The sequence below is a fragment of the Sabethes cyaneus genome, chromosome 3 (genome assembly GCF_943734655.1).
Source record: "Sabethes cyaneus chromosome 3, idSabCyanKW18_F2, whole genome shotgun sequence".
In the NCBI taxonomy this organism is placed as follows: Eukaryota; Metazoa; Arthropoda; class Insecta; order Diptera; family Culicidae; genus Sabethes; species Sabethes cyaneus.
The window spans coordinates 71,688,557-71,705,097 of NC_071355.1; the positions used below are offsets into that span (position 1 = coordinate 71,688,557).

A 16,541-nucleotide genomic window follows, 5' to 3' on the forward strand; every position below is an offset into this window, starting at 1 on the left:
ATGGCTTTTGCGCGCCTTTAAATTACCAATTTGCGCAATGCTGTCAATTCTATTTTTAGAACGAGAAATAGTTTTGCAATATGTTCTTCCAGTCGCTTAATCAACGTCACATCAACCTTTATACAGCCAAAAAACTATTTTTATATTTAAAAAAGTGGAACGCGTTATTTTTTATTTTGCCGTGAACATTGTCGAACGCGATATTTTTAATTTCGAATAACTATAATTGGTATAAGTAAGCGAATTGAAAATGCCTGTCTTTTTTCGGGAATTGAGCTCGCCATCTTCTCGTCGGATATATCCAGCTTTTTACGAGGCCCCCGAGGTGGACGTGTTCGTAACATTTGAACAGCATTTTTGACATTTCCGTAATACATCGCACGTTTTCTTTCCGTACATTTCTTTAGTTTTACCGTGAACGCGCGGAAAGAAAACGTGCGATGTATTAGGGCGATGTATTAAAGCTGGATAGAGTGCCAGCGTCGCTGCAATGCTCGTGGTAAACATCACACATTTGAAAATTGTGTATTTACATGGTATGCACATATGTGTGAGTGCTCGATTCGAAACGGGAATCTGATTGTCAAACTGACAATCCCAATAAAAAATCCTTTCTGTTTTTCAGTTAATCACCTAGGATAAATCACCCGATTTGCTCGTTCGGGCTATTTCGTCGGCAGGAAAATTTTTCTATTGGGCAATTTGACAATGTTGTTCCCGTATCCAAGACACGAACCAGCAACATGTTTGCCACCAAAATATCCATGAAACACCAGCGACACTGGCATTCTATATATATTAATTATACTGCTGAGAGCCGAGTGAAAACTTGGTAGTACTTTGTAAAGCCACTTTTATACCCTTAAGCAGCCTTAAAGTAGTGTGAAAGCTGTGACCCTAATGAAACCCGCTTACGAAACAGTCGAATGCCAGGCAGAAATCGAACAGAACCAGTCTTCATTTTTCGCTCGATTCTCTTTATGTCAAATGTGACACTTTGAGGCAGGAGAAAAGTGGTTTATCAGTTTTGCAGTTTCGGGCTAAAGGTAAGAAAATAATATGGACCATAACAAAGCAGGCATAATTTAATTGTTAACCTGTTTATTGCACGCTTCTTGCTGCTACAATACGCTGCTGCAACGCTTCAAAACAGGAGGGAAAGCTGAAATTTATTGTAAAAGTGGCTCAAATTCAAATTTTTTCATATTATTGTTTCTAATTTTTGCAATAAAATTGTCCATATTTCATAACAAAATTACTGCTTTTGACGTAGGACTACGTCTTTGTTTAATATCTGTGAAAACGAAAATAGAAGTGTAACGTTGGAATGAAAGATTTCAAATGCTAATAACTACTAAACTACTGAACGAAACTGAACAATTTATATGTCGTTGGAAAGATAAAATGACCAGCAATTTTATAGACGGCGTAAGAGGGGGGCTCCCATAAAAATGAAACACAAATTTCCTCAAAATTCGAAAACTAATCAAGCGAATGGAACCAAATTTGGCATATGGGGGTTTTAGAAGGTAAGATTTTTTTCTATGGTGTACTGAGACCCCTTCTCCTTCTAAGAGGGGGGGCAGCTATACAAATGAAATACAAATTTCTTCATAAATCTAGAACTAATCAAGCAAATGGAACCAAATTTGGCATGTGAGGGTTTCAGAAGGCAAGAATTTGTTCTATGGTGAGTTAAGACGCCTCCCCTTTTTAGGGGGGTGGGTTCTCATACAAATAATACACAAATTTCCTCATAATTCGAGAACTAATCAATCAAAAGGAACCAAATTTGGCATGTGGGGGTTTTTGGAGGTGAGAATTTTTTCTATGGTGTACTGAGACCTCTTCCCCTTCCAAGAGGGGGGGGGGGGGGCTTCCATACAAATGAAATACAAATTTCTTCATAACTCAAGATCTAATCAAGGAAATGGAACCAAATTTGGCATGTGGGGGTTTATGGAGGCATGAATTTATTTTATGATGGTTTGAGACCCCTCACCCCTGTGGTAGGAGGATAAGGATTGTCATACAAATAAAACAGAAATTTTTGCGTGTGTGCCATATTTTCTGCTATGTAACAAGCGGTAAGTTGTGAAACTAGTAAAACCTTTTCGGAGCAAAAGACAGGGAATCGACGTCGTTAACTGACGTGCCTGTTGCCATTCATGTCAAAAGAGAAGCACATTCGAATGACACGTCATATTTGCGATGAACGTGCTTTGGCTTTAATGTTATTTGTAACCAATGGCCCTTTTAAAGGCCACAAGCGAGTAAAAGTAAGATTATTGAAACATGTCAACCTACGCATAATCATATTTAATACAATAAGCTGAGGGCTGGTCATTCATTACTATTTCAACCTTTATGATGCACACAAGTGGTTTTTAAAAGAAATCTTCTATGTCTTAATGGCTGCAGGCGTTGTACTTGTGAACCCCCGTCCACATATTTTCAAAACCACCATTGCATTCAATAAAGAATTGAATCTGAATATTTCGCTCTTCTCTTTTAAACATTCACTTAAACAATGGCATAGATTCTTATATGAAAAGAAATTCAGTTTACATTAGTCTTTAATCTAATGATCTGATATAGTCCTACGTCACCTATTTGTACAACCCTTAGGGATGTATATCTTGTAGTTTTTTAAATATTTTATTTTTTCGCCTAAAAAAATACCATAAAAGGACGATAACTTTCGCTGTAAATGAAATTTTTGTTCGCGAAAAAAATCAGATGGGTTGTGTACAAGACACGACCGCATATATAGGTGACGCAGGACTACGTAAGTCTCTTTATAATGATAATAGCATGTATTCATGCTTGTAATCATTCGATTCTTCATGTATACATGCTATATGCAACATATATACATGCAACATGCGTTGTATGTAACATTTATCAAAGTAGTAACATTGCATATGTTCAATTCTCAAAAGATTGTGCATTTGAAAACAATTTAACAAACTCAAGAACACAAACTATTGCTTTCCAGCTGCCTTACTGAAATTAAAGATTGTTTTTATTACCCATTGTTCCCACGTTGAAGGGATTTTACCAATACAATGCTGTTTTATCAACAGCACATCTTTTCACTTCACTTCTAATGAAACGGAAAGCATGCGTGTTCACAGAGTCGTATTATAACTGAACACTACAGCTGTAGCACGTTTTTCCAACACAGATATCAAATTCGCCGAGGTTTAATCGTCTCGCAGTAAAGAATTTGCGTTCTGTTGGGACAACGAACTTGTGTCATTTTTTCTGGCACACTTCCCTAACACAGACATCAAATTGGACTAGGTTTAATCGCGTTCGTAAGAAATCTGTTGGCACTAGGGGGTTTTGTCACTCTTTTTGGCGTACAAGGACATCAAAATGGTCTAGGTTTAACCGCGATGTTAAGAAATCTTGTTGAAATGAGGAAAGTTGGTCACTTGTTTTGGCTTACTTCCCAAGCACAGATATCAAATTGGTATAGGTTTAGATCATCACAAAGAATCTTCCAACCAATCACGAAGCGAGAATTCTGGTAAAGCATAGGTTCATTATTTTCAATAGTTCAACATTAAGAATCCATATTTTTCTTCATTTGGGTCAATTCTTAGAAGATTTTCCGATCGATTGTAAGAATATTGAAAATCGATCGGAAAACCGCTGAGCTATTAGCGCTCAAAACCTTTCATTTTTCGTGACGCTAGCATTTTTCGATTTTTTGGAATGACACCCTATCTCAAAACTTGCCGTAAGACGTAGTCCTACGTCAAAATAGATCTTTTTATTGTTAAGATACTTAACAACCCGTCATTTTTATGGTAGAATCTCTCAAAACCATGAAAGTTATGGTGGACTACAATAAGTTTGATGGTTTGGATATCGTTTCTGACGATAAATTTTATTGTTTTCATATTTTTTTGTATCCTACTGCTACCATAATTTTTATCTTCGTGCTATGGTTATTTTTTTTCGGGTACCTAAATTCGAAATGCGCGTAAAAAGCGACTTCAGTGTAATTCGCTTTCAGGTTTCGAGTAGTTTCGGTAGTTTCCCACAGCTTTAAAATCAGACCAGATGGCATCCCTGGCTGTGACAAATTCAATGTCAAAGTATTTAATCAGTTCGGGTTCGCATTTCATTCTCATTCGCTGTCTTGTTTTTGTGGTTTGTTGTTATTGTTCGTATCCACTAAAACAACGTTTAATGTTGTTTCATCTCTATTAAAGTTAGTTCGCACCGAATATTCCATTTATTAAACATTTTTAATGTCCAACGTCGCCAACAAGATGAAGGTCCTAACATTATACAAGCAAATGCTCCGTGAGTCGCAAAAATTCAGCTCCTACAATTACCGGTGAGTTATTGTGTAATTGATGTGTGAATACCACGTTGTAAGTGCTAACTTATCTGTTCTTTGCAGGATGTACGCCCTTCGCCGCATCAGAGATGCATTTCGTGATAACAAGAGCCTGAGTGATTCATCCAAAATCGAATCTGAACTAGAGTACGGACAGCGGAATTTGGATATAATTAAACGGCAGGTAAGCTGTCAAGTAGCTTGGTGTGGTGTGGTCAATGTCGGCATGATATTCGATAGGTAGCAGAACTAGAAAGCGAAAAGTTCATGGTCATGGGCTTGAGTTTGTCACATATTGAAAGTATGAGAGAATATGGCAAAATTTTGAGTGTAAATTTCGGTTTCTCCACAAATATTTTAAATATTGGTGATTTCTAAACATACCTATTGGCAAATCATCTACAACTAAATAGTTCTGCATGTGATTTTTTTCTGCTCATCCACAGTAAATGAGTTGTTCCAAAATAAGTAAAGCCTTTGTTTTCATTCAGGTACTTGTCGGTCAGCTGTTTCAAGCGGATAAATTGGTTATCGAAAAATAGATCGCTCTTAGAGGACAAAATCGCAATCCACTTATTTAACTGCGTTACATACACTGCTGTAGTAAAGTTAGTTGGTATAACTAACCGCACAGGGCTGGACTGAAGGAATAGATTTGCTGATAAATAGTACTAGGCTTTTTAAATGCTTTAAAAAGCTTTCGAAGACAAAATAGTTGTAGGAAATATAGATTAAGTAAATACACGAAATACTCTCTTATTTGCTCACCATCTTTAGGTAATATAACGTTATTTGTTCGCTGTTTCCTAGATTAAAACTTTGTATGGATTCAGTATACCGTTAGGATCCATCATTAACTTTAATTGTTTCATAAGCGCAATTGCTTCAACCGACTTTGAATACTTTAGGTAACCGGGTTTCAGTAGACCAATTCCGTGTTCGGCGCTAACGCTGCCTTTGAGCTTGGCGGTAAATTCGTAAACGTATGGTTCAACTAGTCTTTGAACCTCCTCGGTAAGTGTGTCGCCGGCTATGTTAAGATGAAGATTGCTATCGCCTGTTGAAAAATGCTTATATAATGTCCTTGTCGTTTTTGCAAAGAATTTCTTACCTATATGTCCGAAGCCACAAACAACATTCACCAGATGACCAACTCGTTCCCTCATTGCAGGGACAATGTCATAAAATTGGTTTAACGGTAGCGATAAATCATACGTCAAACAAAAGTTATTACTGTAGGTTGCAGACGGTATTCGTTCCCGCAGTTGCCACAATTTCTGTAATCAATCAATTAGTTTATTATAAATTTGAAATATAAAAATCGGTAGGTATAATAGGGATGGGTAGGTTACTAACCTCAACCTTAGATGGTTCACTAGTTATGATTCCATCGCTTACTATATTTGCATCTATTGAAGATTCCATAAAATTTTGAACCTTTTCTTCATCATGTTTCTTATGCAAACCGGTTGTTTCGAGTAAAATATAAAAAGGAAAAGTATCGATGGGAGCTGATGTTTTCAAATGTTCAACGGTGCACTGCATAGCTTCTTGATCAAACAATTCACATGAAGTGAGAATTTCCCCAAGTTGCTTTTTGGCTTCCAAAAAGGTTTGTCGCACAGCATCGAACGTGTTTAAACCCAAAAGCATGACGCTTTGCGTCGTCGAAGCCACAGGACAAGACACCGCCACACGCGTAATAACACCAAGCGTTCCTTCCGATCCAATAAACAAGTGCTTAAGATGATAACCGGTGTTATCTTTTTTGAAGTTGGACATGAGATCTATAACCTCTCCGTTGGCCGTGACGGCTTCCAAACCCAGAACCGATCCGTGAAGATTACCATAACGCATCAGCCGAATGCCACCAGCGTTAGTGGCTAGGTTTCCTCCAATCTGGCACGAATGCTTTGATCCAAGATCGAGAGGCATGATCATCCCCTTCGCCGATAGTTCTTCCTCAAGTTTAGCCAAAACACAACCGGCCTCACACACCAGGAATCCGGAGTATTCATCGATGGCAACGATTCGATTCATCAGCTCCATCGAAAGGACGATTTCGTCGAACACTGGCACAGAGCCACCGCAAACTCCGGTGTTGCCTCCGAAAACGGAAACGGCCAACCGACGCCCGTTGCAATAGCGCAGAACAGCGGAAACCTCTTCCGTGCTGCGTGGTTTTAATACGAGCGTTCCGAGTCCTCGGACGTACCGGAAATAGTCTCGATTGTACCCAGCGGTCTCCTCAGCTCCTAGTAGGATTTGATTTTTGGCCGATAGGATTTTTCCTAACTGGCTGATGTCCTGCTCCGTGATGGTGGCATATGGGCCCCTTTCAATGCCGTAACGATCCTGAGATATAGGTATGTTTAACTATAGTTGAACATTCATTTGACTGTACCGTCTCAGTCAAGCAGAATTTGAAAAAGTTATATATGGAACGGTCGAAGAACTAGTTATTATCTATAACTTTTCTGAATCTTAGGCTGTATCTTCTGTATTTACAATGTTGCTAGTAGCTGTAGCTAGCAATGCTAGTAGCTCATTAGTAGCCGAACGTTCATATAGCTACTAATGAGCTACTAGCATTGTAGCACCGTAACTACAAAAGATACAGCAAAATTTTATTCAGAAAACTTGTAGATAATAACTAATTCTACGAATGTCCCATACAAAACTTTGTCAAATTTTGCTTGGCAGAAACAGTACTGTCAAATAAATGTCAATAGGCATGAGGCAAAGTGATTGTGCCATCCCTGCTAGTAGCTACATAAGGTGTACTAATTGCAGTTTTGATTTTTGAATAACAAAGAAAGGGTTATTACTGGTAGACCGTATCTGGCATCAATTGGTGTGGCAGTGGAACAAAAACAGAAAATAATTTCATATTTTATCTGTAGAAACAGTTATTGCTATTTGATCGAATAATTAACCTGACATGCATACCTTTGATAGAGGAATTTCATGCATCTTCCTTCTTGGAATGTTGAAAAATCGCTGAAGAATTTTTATGCCAGCAGCTACCTTTGGTGTGTTAAGCATGGTGTTAGTTGAATTGCCAAAGTTTTCTAAAACAATAAATAATAATTGAAATAAAATTATTTAATTTTATTGAGATAATGCAAATGTTAAAATTAAAATGTTCAATTATTGTTTTAACATATTTCAAATTAAATATGTTGTTTCATATTTGATAGACTTTAATGTTCAGCCGTGTACCTAATTGTAATCCACTGTCGAATAAGAGATTACTGCTTCCTTCATCTTGATTGAGACTAGAATTATTAAAACTCTATCAATAGGTACATAATTTGGTCCTTATTATTTAATTCAAACAATAAATTTTGTTAAGTATAAAGGAGAAAAACAATCAAGAAATGCTTAACATCCATTTTGACAAGGTGGTGGTGAAGGTTTCGTTCGTGGACTAGACTCATGCACCCAGAACTATTGTAGTATTGTGGTATCACCCGGGTGTTTGCTGTAAGCCTGCACGGCATTTCTTTTTATATGTTCGCTATTCAGTGAGCACTATGTCTCATATTTACCCTTTTCTAGCATCGCAGAGCCGGGTTGCCTCTTGCTGTATCAAGAACTTCCATCCAGTGTTCTTGGTCCATCGCTAATTCATTGAGCTTCTCGATATATTCGCGACTACGAAGTTGCTGATATTTGTTTGGTTTTCGTTGAGAAAAAAAGAGAAGGAAGAATTTTTGTTTTAGTTTTCACGCAAGTTTTGACAATTCGGCACGGGTTTTTGTGTAAGTGCAAACAAAAAATTCCATCATTCAAATACGGCAAGTGCACGTTTGTCTTCCATGAGCAAAGTTGCCGTCTCAAGTCCGCAGAGGACTACTGGTTTTGTGGAGGGAAGGGTAGACGTAAATTCGTCGTTTTGTATTGTTGTCGGCGGTGACCAAAGATCTCCAATAAATAAAATTATTAACCCCTTCTAGTTCATCGTCGTCAATAGTCACTGTCCGTGGAAAGCGAACAGTCAGTTAGTCTAGCGTAGATTGCCTCCGCCGTCTCAAAGTTTCTAGAAATAAAGTCAAGATCGTTCCTCTCATTTTCAACCCGCTCCCCGGAACACACCTTCAATGGCGATGTTCAATAACATGGAGGACAGCCCATCCCCTTGCCGCAATCCTCTGCGCGATTCGAAAGGACTCGAGAGTGCCCCCGAAAAACGCACGTAGCAAATCACTCGCTCCAGGGTAGCTTTAAACAGCCACGTCGGATTGTCCGCAAAGCTCTTGGCAATATCTGTCATATCTGTTCGCGCTAGACTGTATACTGCTGTACTTCCGACCTCTCTGGAGGATTTGTCAGAGTGTGAAAGTTTGATCCTTAATAGCAAATTCTCTTGCTATTGGGGATCGACGACGTAACGAAATCTGGGAGAACGCCTTGTAGGCGACGTTGATCAGCGTAATGCCGCAGTAATTACAGTAATCTAGCTGACCACCCTCTTTTTGTAGATGGGACAAATCACGCCTTTCATCTACTCCTCCGGTAGTTTCTGCTCCTCACAAATACTTCAAATTATTCAGCGCAGTGCCGTTGCTAGTGGTTCTTGGCCATTTTTGTAGATTTCTGCCGGGAGTCGGTCTTTTCCGGCGGCACTATTATTCTTCAACTGACCGATTTCTTGCCGGAGATCGGGAATCGGGACGCTGTGATCGTTTATCGACACTCCTAGGTTAAGTTCTGTACTAAAATGCTTTTTTGCTACCAACGGCATTATAGCTCTACAGCGCACAGTGGAACCATTCTGAAAAAATAGACGGTCAAATTTCTCGGTATTTTCTCGCCTTTCCTGACGTTTCTGAGCTCAGCTGTCTTCGGAGAAGTTACTTAAATACCTTTTGTATCTTTTCACTTTTTCTTACATTTCGATATTAAGGGTATATCACACTTCAAAAAATTAACTTTTTGTAGGAACTAGATAGCCAGTTCATGTGTTCAGTAAAACTGTAGAACTATAAATTTTATCAAACTGCCGAAGGTATTAGGTATCTACGTCATATGGTTTGCGAGATATAATTGGCTTTCTGTTGTGACCCCTTAAAATCAGTTTATTAACTGTTATGAATAAATTAAAGCATCCTAGCATTATGCACGCACACGAAACCTTATCTAACTGGTTTGATATGTTCTACAAACTTTTTGATATCATCGAAAAACATAACATAAATAAAACATCGAAAAACAAACATTTTTGAAAGCCCCTGATCCCCTCAGTACAGTCGAGTTATTCCCGCCAGCGACCAGCACTCGTCCCGGTCCTGTACTTGAGCATGGAGAAGGGGTCTTCCAGGTGCAGGTGCACCTAACGCAGAAGCCTGTACATTCCATCGCACTCCTTCTGTGTACTATCAGAATGTAAGGGGCCTGCGGACTAAAATTGCTCGACTACGAGTATTGTTGTCCAGTTGTGAGTATGACGTACTTGTCTTTACGGAAACATGGCTTAGGGCTGATATCGACAACAACGAAATATCTCCTGACTACATTCTATTCCGTTGTGATTGTAACGAATTGTCCAGTAATCACTCACGGGGCGGTGTAGTATTGATCGCAATCAATAACGCTATAGAATGCGAGTCCATTGCCCTGGCGGATTATAGTGAACTCGAACAAATTGCAGTCCGTATTAATTTGCAAAGTCGCTCGATTTATATAGTTGCTATTTATCTCCCGCCCAACTCAAGTACCAAACTATACTCGGCTCACGCAAAAGCGGTACAATGTGTTGCGGACCGTCTCACGGAGTCTGACATAATTCTATCAATTGGGGATTTTAATTTACCTGACTTGAGGTAGCATATCGACGATGACATTAACGGATATATCCCTTCGCACGTCTCGGTAGAAATTGAGCAATACTTCACAGACCCAATATTTGGCAAGGGCTTGCGACCGTGTCACGTAATGTTGATATTTTGCTTATAACTTTTAAACGAAACGTCGCGTCGGAAAATTGCTCAATTCGTTGAACTTTATCGATTAGTATATGTGACTCGGCCCTCCGGACCTCGGATCAATTTCGTGTTTTTTGACCAATTTCTAAACATTTGTTATAGTATAACAAAGGTAAAACTCTACTTTTTTCAGCAATATTGTAGATAATTGCTGACTACAAATGCCTCGTACACCACTTTTTCAAATTAAATTTGGCTGAGGTGCAGTGAGCAAATGAGCAAAATTGAAGCGCAAAGAGTGTGCCAAGCCTGGTGAAATGAAAACAGAAATCCGTTGGAAAATAACCCAGATATGTTCATTTCTGTGTTCAAATCAGTTCTGCTGTATCGTCCTATCTCTATGGCCGGTCACTTTAGTTTTGTAGGCTTCCTGTCTACTCTTAAATGAAATTACGTACTAATAGGTTGGATTGACCTAAAACTTGGTTAAAACTACTCAAAATGCCCTTAAAGTATTCAAACTCAGACCAACCGACAAACACAAAACTGCATTATTTGTCATAACGAATAACTCAATAATTGGTAGCAGAGATGGGAAAACTATCATTAACTACTGATAGTTATCAGTAAGCAATAATATCACTAAGTATCAGTAAGTTTAATTACGTCGCAAGATTCCTAGCTATGATATCAGTCATCTTGTCACCTTGTCTCAACCTACGCCGCGTCTCGAAGGGTGTGTCTCCGAGATGCGCACGAAAGTCATCACTCTATCCATTAGCTCTGATCAGTAACGTTAGTTTATCTAGAAAACCGTGTTCATCCAATATGTGCCATTGCTGGTCTTGATCGACCGTATCGTATGATACGTAGGCACGATTATAGTTACTATATATATAGTTCGGCGGATAGAAAACCAGGCGAATTGGCATCCCTGATTTATGAAATTAAATTTGAAATTATGGTGAAATGTGCAGGTTTTTACGAGAAATAATCACTAGCGGGTGTTGAAAATGACTAGTTTTATGAAAATAAAGTGTGTTTTTTTTAACATTACTCCTGCATGTTGGATTTTGAAAAGCTTTTGGCTCCGCTTTTGACGTTTATTTGGCTCCCGATTTTCTATCCGCCGAACTATATATATAAGGGCCCTATTCTGTAAGTCACGTCGAGTGTCACTTTGCTCGACTAGTCGACTTTTGGTATTATGTAAGTCACAGGCGACCCGATTTTGTCGAGTAACTCGACTGAGTCCACCGCCAAAAAGCTAGTGACTAAACGGTTAGCAAGTGACGCCTGAGCTAGCTTTGTTTTGGTCGTGCATTGAGCCGCTATGCTGCCCGTTCTTCTTGCACTCGACACTCGACAGTGACTGAGTCGAGCCGAGTTGCTCGACGTGATTTACAGAATAGAGCCCATAGTAACTATAGGCACGATGTGCTCCCAACATATCTGCTGGGTGGTAAAAGTCTGGTCCGTAGTTGCGCGAGCCTCCATAAAGCTCGCTTGGTAAACTACAAAGTAAACTTGTAATGAAGAACGCAGTTTACCAGTTAATATTACCATTTCCTATTTTTTGCTTCAATGCCCTGATGGGTAAAATTACTAATATTTACTGATAGTTATCAGTAACGCATTGAAATTACTGATAGTTATCAGTAACGATTTTAATGATAGTTCCCATCCTTACGCTATAATTGCTCAATCAATTTTGTTGAAACCCGATACAGTAGGATTTCGAATTTGGCAACAAATGCGTGTCGCCTATGTTGCCAAAATCGAAACCGTGCCAAAATCGAGACCCTTTTTCGTTATGATAAAGCTGAATGTAAATGCATTAGAAATTGACTTACCATTTTATGTTTAAAAAGTCCGCCAAGAGCTATCTTGCCGTGAATCGCATATCAGTCCCATATGGAAAGTTGGATAAGGCAAAAAACGGCGTTTTGCTCATTATGCTATAATGGAGAATTGTGGCTGTAAAAAGGAGTGCAGCCAATTGGTCTCAAAGGATGACAGGATCGATATGAATACATCGTTCTGGGAAATAGACGCGGCCGGACAGAAATGTTTTGTGAGAGAAAGGGTTCGTCGAGCAACTGTTAAAAAACGAGACCGGTATCGTATTACCGAAGAGCATCTTGGAAAGCATCATTCGTATAGTTTCTGTATACGAACAGTGGGCAGTAATAAATCTACGATCGTCTGCAGGAAATTTTTTCTCAATACTCTGCGGTATGAAGAGCACTGTGGGTAAGTACTTAACTTTATTTTAAAATCAACGTAATATTTGAACGTTTAATTATAGAAATATTATTCATCGATTTGTTGATGATGCTGAAGATAATGAAGATGCCCATCATCCCTCAAAAGCTCCTAAACGAGGAAAATATGTACGCAATACTGAAAAACGCGATTTAGTTAAAGCACACATCACCAAATACAATCCTACCATCTCACATTACCGTCGTACCCATGCGCCAAATAGATTGTATTTGCCATCGGATTTATCTAAGAAGGTGTTGGGAAGGCATCCCACCAACCGTTAAATGACAGCACCGAAGTTACCAGTGGGACTCTTCACTTGACAGCCGTCAACGTGACAGAAGTTACCGCGGCTCTCGGTGTGCGATCATTCTCATCCGGTGACGGCCATCATGTTTCATCATTCTTATTGCGATAGCAGCAGCTCGCGGAGCACCTTTTATTTCATGTAGTTAATTATCGTACAAATAAATGTTTTATCGTTAACCGCGAGTTGCCACTATACCGAAACGCCCTATCGCAACAGTGGCGACGAGATAGTGGCGGAGTTATACCGAAATTAGCGCGTTTTTGGAATGAAATAGTGATTTAGTGAGTCGGAGTAGCACGAGGACAAAAATCGCGATGGCGACCAATCAGGCATTAGGAAGTGCTGGAGTTCCGCAACAACCAAGCGTCACGGATGCTATAATACAGATCCTGAACAACCAGCACGCGCTCATGGCGCAGCTTTCACAGCAGCTTTCCGCCACGCAGGTTGCCATTTCAAAGCTGTCTCGCGATGAAACCGTACTGGATTCCCTGGCAAGCAACATGGTGGAATTCTCGTACGAAAAGGAAAGCGGACACACATTCGACGCGTGGTTTTCTCGCTACAGTGATCTTTTCGATAAGGATGCCGACAAGCTGGACGACGCTGCTAAGGTACGACTCCTCCTACGCAAATTGAGCCCACCCAATCACGAGCGCTACAATAGCTTCATTTTACCTAAACTCGCTCGTGAATTCACCTTCACTGAAACGGTAGAAAAGCTAAAATCTCTGTTCGGTGCGTCCACTTCCATCTTTCGCCGGCGCTACAACTGTCTCCAAACAACCAAGGAGGCTAGTGAGGATTATCTCGCCTACTCATGTAGGGTGAACAAATCCTGCGTCGACTTCAAACTGTCAGAGCTCACCGAAGAGCAATTCAAGTGCCTGACGTTTGTGTGTGGCCTCAAATCAAAGCAGGACGCTGAGATCAGGATGCGGCTAATTAACAAGCTAAACGAAGCTGCGGATCTAACTCTTCAACAAGTGGTCGAGCAATGTAATAACCTGGTCAACCTCAAAATGGATACCGTTATGGTGGAAAACCCGCCGACTGTGAATTTCGTTCATCGCAACCAGCAGCAGTCTAGGCATCGATCAACCAGCAGTACACCGTCGCTGGATCAACCTAAAACACCTTGTTGGTCCTGCGGAGGGATGCACTTCAGCAAGGACTGCCGCTTCCGCGATCATAGTTGTCGCGACTGCGGTAAGCGCGGTCATCGAGAGGGGTATTGCGCATGCTTTTCATCGAAATCATCGAACAGCGTTTCGAGCAAGCGCAACACCATGAAACACAGGAAGAAAAGAAACCGTGAGCAGTCAACAAAAACGGTGACAGTGCGGAACATCCATCAAAGTCGGAAATTCATCGACGTGCAGCTCAATGGTGTCCCTCTCCGGCTGCAACTGGATACTGGGTCGGACATATCCATCATCTCGCACCAGTCTTGGGTCAAACTTGGTCGGCCAAGAGCACAGTCAGCATTGTGCCGAGCCAAAACAGCGTCTGGGGAGCCACTCGACATCGTTTCCGAGCTGCAGTGTAGCATAACCCTCAACAACATCACCAGAGAGGGTAAGTGTTATGTATCAGCTCCTAACGTTCATCTCGACATTTTAGGCATAGATCTGATGGACCAGTTCGGTCTATGGAATCAACCGATCACTGCATTCTGCAATCAAGTTGCCATTCAGCAGACTCAGGATGTTTCCGATCTCCGGGCCCGTTTCCGCGGCGTATGTGCCACGAAAATGGGTCTGCGTAACAAAACAGACAGGAAGACTACCATGGAACCCTGGCCCCCACCGACAAAACCGTGGCAGCGCCTACATCTAAACTACGCCGGTCCGCTAGATGGGAACTATTTTCTCATTGTGGTGGATTCGTACACAAAACGGTCTGAAGTGATACGAATCGAGGAGATTACCACCACAGCAACTTTGCGAATCCTACGTGGCATCTTCGCGAGGTACGGTCAGCCCGAAACACTGGTTACTGACAATGGGACGCAGCTCACCAGTGACCGCTTCGAATCGTACTGCGACAAAAATGGTATCGTTCATCTGAAAACAGCGCCTTTTCATCCGCAATCAAATGGATTAGCTGAGAGGTTTGTCGACACGTTTAAACGTTCGCTTAAGAAAATCATCGCAGGAGGGGAAACCCTCGACGAAGCCATAGACACCTTTCTTCTGTGCTACAGAACCACACCCTGTCGCAGCGCACCTGGTGGGAAATCTCCCGCTGACCTGATGTATGGACGAACTATCCGTACGTCTTTGGAGTTACTTCGCCCGCCTACGCCGTACCACAAGTTGCCGAGTACTGCTCAGGAAAAGCAATTTAACCGGAAGCACGGAGCGAAAGCTCGGTGTTACAATCAACAAGATCACATCTGGGCTAAGGTTTATGCAGCAAATAAGTGGACCTGGCAACCTGGTATAGTGATCGAGCGCATCGGTCAGGTGATGTATAACATCTGGCTACCATCAAAGCAGAATCTTATCCGATCCCACTGCAACCAACTGCGGACTCGTCAATTAGCTGAGAGTGATGCAGAAACTGAAACGACACCGAGTAGCGTGCAAGTACCGTTGTCTATTCTCCTGGACAGTTGGGGTCTACGTCCTACACTTGAGCCGGAAGCCGAGGAAACCGACTTGCCGGCCTTTCTCCAAGCAGACCTGCAACCACAGGTTATCCGTCGACGTCATCGAACTCCCCTTAGCAATCAACTGCAGCAACCGATTCCTACTCGCCAGTCTTCGAGATTGCGAAGGCAGCCTGCGAGGTACGATCCGTATCACCTATTCTAAAAGGGGGAGGTGTTGGGAAGGCATCCCACCAACCGTTAAATGACAGCACCGAAGTTACCAGTGGGACTCTTCACTTGACAGCCGTCAACGTGACAGAAGTTACCGCGGCTCTCGGTGTGCGATCATTCTCATCCGGTGACGGCCATCATGTTTCATCATTCTTATTGCGATAGCAGCAGCTCGCGGAGCACCTTTTATTTCATGTAGTTAATTATCGTACAAATAAATGTTTTATCGTTAACCGCGAGTTGCCACTATACCGAAACGCCCTATCGCAACAGAAGGAAATGCACCGCAACTACTGTGAAACACACGAAAACGGCGTGAGTTACCAGTTTTATGGTCAAGTTATGAGGGATATGAATGTATCATTAGTCAAACTTGGGCACGAACAGTGCGAATCATGCGTTTCGGCAATACAGCACCAAAAACCATCTGGACACTCGAAAGAAATTCTGCCTTTGGACACCTCTTGCCGTATATGTGAAGAATATTTACAGCACCTTCAATTAGCTAAAGTATCCCGTACAGAGTACCATGAGGACGGAGACTCGGTAAAAGCTGGAAATGTGGTTTTGGCGGTTGATCTACAAAAGGTATCGTTAGAAGTTATTAAAATATTTTCAGGAAATTACATTTATTACATCTTGTTTTTCAAAAAGGTCATTCAACTGTCGCGTTTAGATGGATTAAAAACGGTAGTTTTTTCTCAGCGGCTTATTACCTTCTACGAGACATTTGCCCCTGTCGGAAAATATGCCTGTACAGAACCGGTGCTCGCATATTTTTGGAACGAAGCCATCAGTGGTCGGTCTTTAAATGACCTTTTAACTTGTTTTCATCGCGTTGTCCCCTGATTTAGA

At 41.1% G+C, this 16,541-nt stretch overlaps 2 protein-coding genes across 2 annotated transcripts in view; one reads left to right on the forward strand and one right to left on the reverse strand.

Moving 5' to 3' along the window:
- The first annotated feature begins 4,161 nt into the window (after positions 1–4,161).
- On the forward strand, positions 4,162–5,097 carry LOC128743301 (protein bcn92). Its single transcript, XM_053839855.1, has 3 exons — positions 4,162–4,354; positions 4,421–4,541; positions 4,849–5,097. The coding sequence occupies exons 1-3, from the start codon at positions 4,266–4,268 to the stop codon at positions 4,897–4,899; spliced, it is 261 nt and encodes an 86-aa protein (XP_053695830.1). The 5' UTR covers positions 4,162–4,265; the 3' UTR covers positions 4,900–5,097.
- Positions 5,098–5,145: 48 nt separating this feature from the next.
- LOC128744182 (D-2-hydroxyglutarate dehydrogenase, mitochondrial-like) overlaps positions 5,146–16,541 on the reverse strand; it is a 64,231-nt gene continuing 52,835 nt past the window's right edge. Inside the window, 4 exon segments of the mRNA XM_053841005.1 lie at positions 5,146–5,414; positions 5,469–5,634; positions 5,714–6,712; positions 7,307–7,428. Coding sequence (XP_053696980.1) covers positions 5,146–5,414; positions 5,469–5,634; positions 5,714–6,712; positions 7,307–7,402 — 1,530 coding nt within the window. The 5' untranslated portion in view covers positions 7,403–7,428.